Source organism: Rana temporaria, chromosome 3 (assembly GCF_905171775.1).
Source record: "Rana temporaria chromosome 3, aRanTem1.1, whole genome shotgun sequence".
In the NCBI taxonomy this organism is placed as follows: domain Eukaryota; kingdom Metazoa; phylum Chordata; class Amphibia; order Anura; family Ranidae; genus Rana; species Rana temporaria.
This window is the reverse complement of record NC_053491.1, coordinates 178,417,578-178,430,665: the sequence shown is the minus strand read 5'-3', so window position 1 is coordinate 178,430,665 and position 13,088 is coordinate 178,417,578. Positions and strand designations below refer to the sequence as shown.

At 41.1% G+C, this 13,088-nt stretch overlaps 1 protein-coding gene across 1 annotated transcript in view; it reads left to right on the top strand.

The window, feature by feature from the left end:
• Positions 1-13,088, top strand: part of NELL2 (neural EGFL like 2) — a 329,995-nt gene that overhangs the window by 136,457 nt on the left and 180,450 nt on the right. The window contains exon 9 of the mRNA XM_040343892.1: positions 8,221-8,323. Coding sequence (XP_040199826.1) covers positions 8,221-8,323 — 103 coding nt within the window. The remainder of the gene's footprint in view (positions 1-8,220; positions 8,324-13,088) is intronic.

Here is a 13,088-nt window from a genome sequence, read left to right as displayed (position 1 = left end):
TCCGTGAATCGGGATGGACGTAATTTACGTCCACGTCCAAAACAATGACGTCCTTGCAACGTCATTTTGCGCAATGCACGGCGGGAAATTTAGGGACGGCGCATGCGCAGTTCGTTTGGCGCGGGGACGCGCTTCATTTAAATGAAACATGCCCCCTACCCACCCACCTTGAATTCCGCGCCGTTACGCCACTTGAGATACACTACGCCGCCGTAACTTACGGCGCAAAATCTTTATGGATTCGAACCAAAGCCAGGTAAGGTACGGCGGCGTAGCGTATCTCAGATACGATGCGCCGGGGCAGATCTTTGTGAATCTGCCCCAGAGTGTTTACCTACCTGAGGAGAGAACAGTGAGGGGAAACTCTGGTGCTCACTCCACCAACACAAGTCCAAAATCTGTGTGTGTGTGTGTGTGTGTGTGTGTGTGTACATGTGTGTGAGTCTTATATATTTGATCAATTTGACCCCTAAATGCCTTTAGTGCCAGAACTATTCAGGTACAGTTAGGTGATCATTCAACCCATGGAAAAATTCCATAAGCTGGCCAGGGTCCTTTAATTTATTGAAAGTATTCAGCAGGCACCCAACCACTGATGTCAGCGGACGTGTCTCCGCTGACATCCAATGCTCCATAGGATTGCATGGAGCGGCCGTTCAGGTCCGCCGACAAAACTGACAGGCGGACCTGAACAGTCCGGCCGTGTGAAAGGTGCCTTAATTGGTGTGGATTTGTTTGGGTCTCTACCAGATGCAGTATTTACCAAAACATAAAAAAGGGGCGAGTGGGGCGAGGGACCAGTAGCTGAAGTTGGACCCGGCGCCACCCCTACTCGCCCCTTTTTTATTCATAACCGGGATGAAAAGGTACTATTTCTAATCTATACACTTGAGGCAATACTCCCCGTTTTGTTTGTATTTACCAAAACATGTAAAAAAAAAAACATTCTCACATTTGCAATATATATCTGGTACAAGAGAACAAGTTCAGGTAAAATGCATCAATAGTCTGCTGTCAATGTGTTATGCTGCAGTGCATTGGAAAATGTCTTGCTTAAATTTTTTTTAGTGTGCTGACCACTATTGGGTTAAAAGGATTAGTTAAAAATGTGACATTTTACAGTAAAATGTTAAGGAAAACATAGAGGCAGCCATTGCTGACCTAGGCTCTTGGCTGTCATGCTCGCCATCTTGCTTCACTAACCCAGACTACACATTCAATTAACTCTTTTTTCTTTATCTACTTGCTTATTTGGGGTCAGTAACCCAGACAGCTTCTATGGCTGTGGGTCAGCAGAGCAAACCTAAAAACTGCATTTTCAAAAGGAGGTCAGAAATGGCAGCCCAAATATATTCTTTGACAGGTTGACACACATTGTGCCGGGAACAAACCCCTTAATAATTGTATATGAATACCTGTCCTGTTTGGAAATGTGCCACTGTGTAATTACACACCCAAGATATGAGAGTATGAATTATACATAATTATGGGCTATATCACATAATTTCAGATTGCTGCTCTGTGCTTTGAATATCCTGATAATGACTAAACAGTTACATGTTCTTTTATTTTAATAAAGGCTTTTAAGTTTGGTCTTTTTATGTGCATAGATGACTACAACCTCTGGGTTAGTCCCCCAGTAACACTCCACTATGTTCTATTGAGAACCAAATTTTCTTTTTCGGCAACCCAGAAAAAAAAGCTGACAACTGAGGCTCTAAAAATGGTATCTCAGTGAAACAGATCCAACTATGTTTACATACTGTAGTATTTTCTTTAGCTTATGCATTCTAAACTACACATTCGTAGTACCAAAACAGCAATTGCAGAGCAGTAGGGCCAGTTCCAAAAAGGCAAGTTGAGCTGGCCATACATTATAGAATTTTCTTATTCCATTTTCCATTTGGAAATCTTTGAATGAGATGCTCTCACATACTGTATGCAGTTGCTGACCTAATAAGAACCAATACGATTTTAATATGATATTCAAAACTGCTGTTAACGATAAAAACATCTTCCGAAAACTACCATCCTAATACAGCCGACTACTAATGTACTGTATGTTTACACCTTGTTTTCCTATTTTATGAGCTGCTGTTTACACAGACAGTGTGGTTTGTTGAAGATGGCTCATCTCAAGAGATCTGGGTTTGAAAGGCAATCAATGGCATGCTATGAATGTCCTAGAAACCAACCAGATCATTTGATAAAGGCAAATTTAGGTCACCAAAGTAAGGAAGGAAATGTTCTTGATTTATCCCTACTGCACAATGATAATAAATATAAGTACGTGTTTTATAGCATTATATGTGTTTGCAGATTTTCTAAGAAACTGGTAGCAGCTCTCACTATGTATTAAGCCTAAGAGGCATCAGTGGGAGATTTAAATGCATTGTACATTTACATTAGGATTTGGGAGTATTGTGCATCTACATTTTTATCTGAGCAGGCATATAGTATTTCATTTACAATGTCAGGTTATTGAACAGGGGTTTAAAGCAAGGAGCAGACTATAGACAGAAAATTACAATTCAGATCTGAGTTAAACTGGATAAATAGATTACAAACCCTTAATCTTTAAGATTTAATAAAGCATATATTTTAGTCGTGCTTCTAGTAAAATGCTTTTATCAGGTTTTCCATTATATGTTTTTATCACACATCCGTGCTGCGTGAAATAGTTTCCTTAAGAGCAAGGTCATATCGACACTTTTCGCACTGCGTCTGACAATTAAGCTAAATGCTATTGAGCACTTTCAGAAGAATTGAACTAGTGTTTTGCCTGGCCCTGTCACAATATATTTGGAGGCATTGACTGTATATGCCAATATGACAGGAAGGCTTCATGTCTTAATATTGTACACTACTGAAATAGTGTTCTAAGTGTTTAAAAAAACAAAAACAAAACACTTTTCTTTATTATGCTATATCTGTAGCAAAAAACATTGCAAGTACCTGCCTTATGTCATCAAATATGTCCAACATAACATAACGTAGATTCATTACCACATGCTAGTATATGACTGACATCTAGTAATGAACATATTTTATAAAAAGTATTTTATAAGACAATAGGACAGTTTCTTAATAAAATAGTTTGTTTTGATTTTTTCTAAAGGGTTCATCTGATGAGCATTACACATTTATTGTGAGATATTGGGAACAGATAAAGGTCTTGGGAATGTTCACTTGGTAAAATGTGTGAAGGTTCACTTCACTTATCCAACCATGTGAAAAAAAAATCTGTTTTTATTTCACCTGCCTAAGATTGCATGCTTGAAGTGAATATATACACAACTGTGTGTGTGTGTGTGTGAACAAATCTAGAAGTAAATCAGACACACTGTTGTGTGGTTGGAATTATTTTCAACTGTGTATCGCATCCCCCCCTGCAGGAGCCGCTAGTTTGATCCCTCTGGAGTTATTATTCTGCTTTTACTTGAGTGCTATTATACCTCAACCACTCTGACATACACTTTACACAAACCAGACCAATTTAAAATGACCTAGAGTATACTGAAGGTAAGTGAGCCAACAAAGTCAAGGTTATACATTATATAATCGCCACCTTGAAAATAAACTACTGTGCAATGGTCATAAAAAAGACTTGACTTGTAACTGACTACCAGAGTCCAAACAGAGTAGCTACAAGAATGTTAAAACTTCAGGAAGCTAAGCCACCTCTAAAACTCAGGGATGGCCTTGATAAATCAAAATTGCCTGCAGGGCTTTAATTTATTTAAAACAAATCTTTATTCTAATATTGAGACAAGTACTGATAATTAGGAGAAGATTGTCCCCAAACTGTGTATTTTTTTTCTTTTGCTAGCTTAGATAGGGTCCTTTAATAATGCACACATGGTGAATCTTGTTTGGTTTATTAATGCTTCTAGATGTGCTTGTGAGGGGATGTTTTAGAATAGAAATGGAAACCCTGATAGGTGAAGGTAGTTTGAAACCAGCTCCAATGGGAGGAGAGAGTAGGAAGAATTTGTCTATTGAATGTCCTAGGACATGTGATATAACAGCAGTATCTGTCTGTTTCTGTAATATGTATAAAATGGGTTTGACAACCCTCTCTCACCAATCCTTGTTCACTGCTCTAAATGGCAGAGGTCTTAATGGCATCTGATATATGGGATCGGTTGAGAGATGACCAGGTTCGTACTGAAATGTAGAGACTACAGTTAATCACTGGCAAAATTTGCCTGGACACACTGAGAAGTTACAATAATTGTCTGGAGTCCTTGTTATAATTGCACAAGCCGATAAGCAGGTGCCAGCCAATGGATTACCGGCAGCACCCGCTAATCAGTGAGTATAAAGACAAGACGGCGCTCTGCATATGTAAACAATGCAGAGCTATGACCTGTCAGTGAGGGTTGTGGTGGTTTTTGCTTCCCTGCAAAGGGAAAAACAACCGTCCCATTCCTTAGTAAAAGCACCTCACATAAACACTGGTTAGGCACACATTTAACCCTTTCATTTCACTGATAACTGTATTGGTGTCACTGGTTCCCACAAAGTGCCCACATTACCATTACAGTCCCGCTATAAGTTTCTGATTGCTACCATCAATAAATTAAATGTATATTCCCACGCTACTGTGCAAAATAGCAATTTAACTGCCGCAAGCACCAAAAAGGGTCAATCCATAACCACACATATGAAATGTATTTTATATATGATCGCTGCCATTACTAGTAAAAAAAATTCCAGTATATATACTGGAGATATATATATATATATATATATATATATATCATAGTTTGTAGATACTATAACATTCATGTGAGCCAATCAATATATGCTTATTGGTTTTTGTTCACCACAGACACATAGCAGAATACAGATTGGCCAAAAATTATGAAGAAATTAGATTTTTACAATTTTTTTTATTGGATGTGTTTTATAGCAGTAAGTAAAAATTGGTAGATTTTTTTTAGAATTTTGGTATTCTTTCATGGCGCCAAAAAAAAACCCTGGTGGTGAATAAAATACCACCAAAAGAAAGCTCTATTTGTGAAAAAACAATTATACAATTTTCCTTTTGTGTACAGCGTTGCATGATCGTGAAATTGTCAGTTAAAGTAATGCAGTGACAAAAAGCAAAAAATAGCTTGGTCATAAAGGGGAGTAAATCAAGTGGAAGTCAAGTGGTTAAAGTGTTTGTTAAGCCTTTTTTTTTTTAACTGCCAGCCGCTCTATTAGAGGCTGGCATACAACACTGTGTAAATCCTTTCTAAAAACGAGCAGTGTAAATAGTAATTTAGAGCTGTCTTCAGACTGGTCACATGACTCGCGGGCGCTTTTCAGCTTCGATACATGGCTACTGCACGAGGGACCTGGTTCTCCCTCTGATGTCAGCTGGGGGAGATTACATGGCCCCTCGGCTCCTCCCGCAAAAGCCCTGTCTCAGAGCTGTAAAGTGGCCGCGAGTCACAAAGACTGGCCTGAAGACCGCTCTAAATTGATATTTACACTACACTGCTTGTTTTTAGAAAGGATTTACACAGTGATGTATGTCAGCCTCTAATAGAGAGGCTGGTGGGGCGGAGAAGAGACAGAGGGTACTGACAGGCAAGAAGGAGGGGGTGAAGGGGTAGAGAGGAGAGCAGGGCAGCGTGTAATGGAACGTCCCACACTCCACTTGAGTGCTTCCGTCATATACCGCTTCCTATCAGTCTGGATATAGATATCAGATATTCCAGCTGCCCTCAACACACAATGAGACGAGACTTGTTTGTGTGCTAAACATGGAGTGTTTAATAGAACCAATAATGCAACCTTATATACAGTTTAAAGAGGAGGTAACCAGAACATAAATTAGCATGAGCTAATTAACTAATCATTTACCCAGACTAGGCGACTCAGATATGACATTTCAGAGTAGATGTCCCGTCTCTGCGCACCTGCTATACAATACACATTATCATAAGTGTAAACACAGCACATCTTCACACAATAGCAGGGTCAATTAGCATCTAACAGTATGTGTCCCAACATGATGAATGAGTCACTCTTACAATTAACCCGTTGAGTTCAGAATCAACAAACAGTAAATAGTTCTTTACAGATATCCTGGAATATATTGTGGATAATAATTACATAATAATTTCCATCTCAGGTAGTCCAAGATATAATTTCTCAGTCATCCTATGCCCCTAGTGGACATAGGATGATTTTAGACATAAGATGGTTCGTGAATGTCCTGGGTGAGTCTGTCGCACAGCGTATGACGGAGGGACGCACTTTGACCACAGTGATCAGGGCTGAGGGTCAGTTTAGAGAGGGCATACAGGAAGTGGCAGATTCAGGGAGGTTTATTTACAGTTTAGAGGGGGGGGCAGATTACACAGCACAAGCACTGTGCTGTTTAATCTGCTTTAATGGACCAGGATCTGTATATTTTTTTTGGGGGGGGGGTTAACAAACGCCAAGATAGAAGATTTGGAAAACTAATAAATATTTTTGCTGGGTATAGAAAATCTGCTTCTTCAAATAAATCCTTTCTAATATAATAAGCTTAAATTCAGTATAGAGTCGAGACCTACTGTTTGCTCAACAGGTGATCTAAGATAATGAATAGTGGGAGGAATTTGGCAGGAAGAGTAGTAAGTTGTGTACGCCTACTAGATCATTGGAACTGGCACTAACCAAATTCGGTAACCTCTCCCAACATGGCGTTGGGAAAAGTTTAGCCTGTGGGAAAAAGCTTCATTTATTTCATAGCCATTATGTCTTCTAGTGAACCGATCAGAAAAAACTATGGGGCATTGCCATTGCGAGCCTCCTTCTGAAAATGCCTGGCTGTATCTGCCTTTAGTACCTCAGTCACATATATATATATATATATATATTTAATAAAAGAAAATCTGGGTTATCTGCAACTTTTTTAATTCAGTGATGGGTTGTCTTTTTAAAGTGGATCTTCAATAATTTTTTAAACTTTCCATCTATTGAATCTTCTGCCCTTGTTTTAACTTTGGATAGTAAACCATTTCTTTTTTCTGCCAGTGAATACCTTATACAGCCCACTTCCTGTTTCTTGTCTGGTCATTAGCCTAGGCTTATGACATCATGCACAGCTCTCTCTCTCTCTCACTCTTGTGAGAGTTTGTCAGGAAGGGAGGGGGGTTAAGTCATACAGGGGTCCGTGAGACCTGCAGAGCTGGAGGTGTGTCTGTATGCACAGGAAGTGAACAGGCAGGAGCTTTAGCTGCCCACAGTTAAAATGGCTGCAGCCAGACTCAGTGGAGGGAGGCAGCATATTTATTAAGTACAGAATCGCAGTATATATAAAATATGCAAAGTGGTTGGAGGGCAGCTTCAGAGTGGCAAAGATGCTTTTATGACAGATTATGTGAGCAGACTGCAGTTCCTCTTTAAGATGCATTACAGTAACTAGGTACTTCAGTACAGTAAAACATGTACTAGGCCAAACCTGGAGTATCGTAAACATGGCGTAATTGAGGAAAAAAATATTGTAGTCGCCTCTCGTAAACACCAAAGGTGCAGCATTGCATATGGCCCGCTAACTGATTCCCCTGTGTTTTTTTTTGTTTTTTTTTTATATTTATATTTCAATCCTTTTCTGTGCTGTGTGCATATAATTATCATAATTGGTGGTCAGTTTTAATTTTATTTTTTATGATACTCCATTCCACTTTTATAGAAAGTCACAGGTAACCGCAGAAAGCAAATTATGCTCTGATCCACCCAACTTCATTGTGGGAAAATAATTGTATATCCAGTGAACCTGGTGATGTTGTTTGCACAGTCCTCTGTCAAATCTAATGCTATGAAGCTACATATAGTCCCTGGAATTTATAAAGCCTTGTGCAGACAGATTTTATAATGAAACATGTGCATTCGTCTCAAGCTGCTCCACCTTTACAATGAACGTAAGACACTTTCGGACAATCTGTCTGAGGCAGGGTTTCTCTCTGTAGGTCAAAAGAGAGTTGGTCTTCTTTGGCTCCACTTTAACATTTGGTGCGATTCAATGTAAAAGTACCACATTTTAGAACTACGTGAATTTGGTGCACTAGTCGCTGTCAGAACCAAAAGTGACACAAATGCTTCATGAGTTTGGCATACATTAACAAAGGGATTCATGACAGGAAAGTGGTGCAGCAGCTTTATTGAAACCCAACTCCCCCCAGTGTCTTTTAAGATATCACAAATTTTAAAAAAAAAACATGTTTTTATTTGCTACAGAATGGAACTGCCCAGTGTGAAAATATAATCTGCACAGAACCAACTTGTCCAGCTAATACTGCACCTGCTTTTGTTCCTGACAAATGCTGTAAGGAGTGTCAACGTAAGTGTATTTATATTACAGCTGTAATTGTGCATGTATTTTATCCTAGAAATAATGTTGGTATTCTGAATTCAATGCATACGTTTTGCATAAGTAAATCCAAAATGTACATTATATATATAGTGCGCAGCCTATTGCATTAGGGTTTGCACCCCCAAAGCTCAAACACACATGTCTTTCTCTTCAGCCTCAGTTGCACTGAATAATAAATGACAGGTCCCCATGCTTTGTGAAGCCACATGGTTACATAGTTAAAAAAGACTTAACCAAATGAATGGGAAGTGCTTTGTGCTGAGCGGCTTCCTGTTCATTTACAAACTGAAGCATAGTAAACGCAGTTTACTATGCTTCAGTTATGAACTAAGTGAGTATGTTCACTGTGTTCATTTGGAAAAGGAAAAGGCCGGTAAATAACTTTAACTAGCCCCTTCCTTTGCTTTTCATCCTGAAACATCCCCGGAGCAGCTGGGGGGAGAGGAGGGAAGCCAACAGCACTGTGGGGGGAACCACAATTAGGGGGGGGGAGGCTGGACAGTAAGGGGAATTGGCACTGCACATCCCCTGTGCACGCCTATGCAAATATATTGGTTGGTTGCCATTAAGGAATTATTCAAATGTCCTTTTGTGCTATGGTGTATTGTGATGATGCGTATTCCTACAATGCACATTAAAGTGCACATTGGGGCATTGCAGTGCACTTTATTTTGAATGACCACACACAATGGGAATGCAGCTCTGATACTCATGCTTTGCCGTCAGCAACAATACAAAGTAACACACTATCATGTGTTGTGATGCATTGCATCAGGAGAAAATGTTGCGCGTCTGTATCTGTTCGGTACATTGGCACCCAAACACACATAAATGGAAAAGTGCAAATTTGCTCTAATTGTTTTGGGTCAATATATATGTTAATATCCTTTTTTTTTTTATATAAATATTTACATTTTAGATACTTTTTTTTTTTGTCATATGCATACAATCTTTCTTATATAAAACTCATTTAATAGCTAAAGTGATAGAACGGCAGTGGTTATCTCCTTCCAGACAGGCTGTCTCCTATTTGAACCTCAGCCAAAACCATTTAGAGAGAGGGGAAACTTAATTTCTCTGATTTGTTTATTTGTGTATGTAAATTTAATACTGATCTACTGAGCTCTGTTATCAACAAGTTTCTTGCAATTGGTGGTAGGGAGAAATTCAAAAACATAGAAGTAAGGCTAAAGCTCCACCTGTTTGCTCAAAAAGAGGATAAAATGATTAATGTTCAAAATTTCAAACGTACAAAGCCACAACACATTATTTTACAAAACCTAGCATTCTGCATGCCAGGCCTCCAAAATGCTTAAAGTGGAAGTAAACCTTCCTATCGTTTTCAGCCAAGGAAGCGGCCATCTTGACCTCTGTTTAATCTTCAACTGCCATGATGCTGTACATGTGACCTGTTATGAAACCAGCCATTGGATGGTTTGGCAGTTTGGTTGAGAGCACAAACAAATGTGACAGCTAGCATTTCCGGCATGCCGGCAATGTTAACTGTTTTTGTAACTATCGAATTGAAGGGTTTACTTCCACTTTAATGACAATGGAAGGAAACTTTACTGATTGCACATTGTTTTTAATGACAACATTGAATGTTACAAAATGTAATTTAACCACTTGCTACCCCACCAGTACATTTAGTGCGGCAGTTGCAGGTTCAGTCCCGGATGACTGTTTTTATAAGTGTTCAGTTTATTGGTCATGGATTATTTAACTATGTTGGTAATTTAAAGTTGTATATTCTTGCATGTTCTCGTAAAGAGATCACAGATTGTGTGTATTGTAAGGGAGATGGACTCAACTGGTAGAGGAAGCGGTAACCATTCATGCATGAACAGTCCAAGCAGTCCAAGGTGTAAGATGCTTCAGTCAGCTCAAATATTTAAAGGACTGGGTAAAGTTGACTAATTTTTAGGTTCGGCTTCCACATATGTGGACCTAAGCATGAAGGCTTTACCCTCCGCCCAAAACTCTACATAACCTCCCAGCTCTAATATCACTAGTAATGATCTTAAATTAGTGCAGCCATCTCCACTGCTGTGCTATTGTGTTGTGTCAGGGGATGTCCCCCCCCCCCGCCAGAACACTCTGGTCAGCACTCTTAGCCACTGGCTGAGAATGCTGTTTGGGAGATGGTAGGTTGCTGTTTTTCTAGTATGCTCGTCCGACAGAAGTTGGCTTCTGTCAGACTGGCTGCCATACACACTGGCCGAATGATGGCCTTTTTTTATTGAACCGGCCGATATAGCCCAACATTCAGCATATGATGCCCGACATTCAGCCCTTTAGTTTCTCTGTAACTGAAATCTTGGACTCCCTCGCCTTGTGTAGATGAGAAACCAAGGTGACACATATACACCAGCCAGTGCCTCACATTATATACTGTGTATTTTTCATTTTAACTATTACCACTTTGGATGAAAAAAAAGTGATAGTAAATCAAGCTAGTCCAGCAGTTCAACCACCAGTGTATTTTAGAACCAACCCTAGTATGCCCACTTTAAAATCCATACACTGTCTCACAGCCTGTCCAAATCAAGCACTGCTGTGCAGTGTATATCTTAAAGAAACACTAAAGAAAATAAAAACCGCACTAATGAAAAAATGAAAGGCTGCAGCTTGCGTGGGATAAACACAAATAGCAAAAAGGGAAAGGTTAAAACTGTGCCAATTAAATCCTAGCCCAGGGGTGGCCAACCAGTGGCCCGGGGCCACATGTGGCCCACGGAGCCCTCTGATGTGGCCCGCGACCTCCTGCTCTGGAATGGCGCGTTGGCAAGCCCAGATCGCAGATTGCCGACTTGTCATACCACAGCATCAGTGGTGTGAATGAAGCTGGTGGTAGAGGAAGAAAGTGGCTGCGGAGCAGAGCCCATAAGCCAATGTTTCCTCTACAGCACTGGCTTTTGCCACAGGAGGAGTTTATGGCAAAGTTCAGCTAACCCGCAGGATAGGCACAGGTGCACTACGCTGCACCCGCAGTGTGGGTAAACCGCAGCACATCAGTGTGAAAGCAGTCTTAGGTCCTTTTCACACAACCAGCCCGACCAAATGGGACCCGCAATTCACCTCTTCAGAGAGTCAGGTGTCTGTTTAGGCCCGCCTACCTCCAATCCGAAAAACAGAAGAAAATTCATCCCCATCCATCAGGTCGGATCAGAGAGCCTATAGAGTAGCCGTGATCTGTCATCCGCCCGCTCCGCTCATTGTGGCCCGCGACTGGTTACGAAGTTGCTTAAAGCGGTGGTTCCCCCTTAAAAACAACTTTTTTTTATTCCACTGCCCCCCCACATTACAATCGATTTAAGGCTCTTATTATTTTTTTGCTGCTGTACATACCTTGATACAGCATCTTCACCCGTGCATCCGGGTTGCGAGTCCCGCGGGAGTGGGCGTTCCTCACATGCTGTTGATTGACGTTTTGCCCAAAAACGAGCTCTCCCCTGTCGCGTAAGCCGCGTCACGGTTGGCGAAAGGAGCCGAACGGCGAGTCGGCGCTATACTGCGCATGCGCATCGCCGTTCGGCTCCTTTCGCCAATCGTGACGCGGCTTACGCGACGGGGAGAGCTCGTTTTTGGGCAAAACGTCAATCAACAGCATGTGAGGAACGCCCACTCCCGCGGGACTCGCAACCCGGATGCACGGGTGAAGATGCTGTATCAAGGTATGTACAGCAGCAAAAAAATAATAAGAGCCTTAATTCGATTGTAATGTGGGGGGGCAGTGGAATAAAAAAAAGTTGTTTTTAAGGGGGAACCTCCGCTTTAAGTGGCCCTCGCTCTTCAAAAGGTTGAGAACCCCTGTCCTAGCCCAAAGTCCACAGATGACAGGAGTATTAAGCTATATAGGATATAGTCCAGGTGTACAACATTCAAGATGAATCACCACACAGACAATCGATGCTTAGAACTTGGCTAAAAAAAACTATACACCGCAGTGAATCCACAGATAATCCACACATGAGTGAAAAAAGCCCACCACCGAGTATAAAAGCCGCTTATCAGAGGGTAAGCTCGATTCAGCATTCGGCTATGACCCAGCCACGGCCTTTAACAGCTGAAGTAGACTCACAGGGTAAAGATTCCAGATGCTTCGCTCCCTCCGTACTCATACAATCCAACGATCAGATATATGTAGAAAGAAGAGGCACCATAGCATAATTCCATATAAAAAGCGTTTTGTTCTAAAAGCAAGTTATACTTACAAAAATGCAGATAAATTGCGACATGTAAAAACAGATGGCGGCCGGCAAAAAGGAGCCCTTCCTCCTCACATCAGCGTGGTGACGTCACTGCACATTTGTGAGGAGGAAGGGCTCCTTTTTGCCGACCGGCATCTGTGTTTCTAGTGCTTTTTACAGATATTATTTTTCTAATGGACCACCTACAGAAATAATGGACAGTAGGAAACCATGGGTTTTAAAAGTTAGGCCCCGTACACACGTCCGAGAAACTCGACGGGCAAAACACATCGTTTTGCTCGTCGAGTTCCTTGTGAAGCCGCCTAAGGGTCTCGGCGAGCCAAGTTTCCTCATTGACTAACGAGGAAATAGAGAACATGTTCTCTATTTGGCTCGACGAGTTCCTCGTCGGTTTCCTCGGCCAAAAGTGTACACACGACCGGGTTTCTCGGCAGAATACGGCTCCGATCGAGTTTCTGGCTGAATTCTGCCGAGAAACTCGGTGGTGTGTACGGGGCCTTAGAGTCTCAACCCATTTTGAC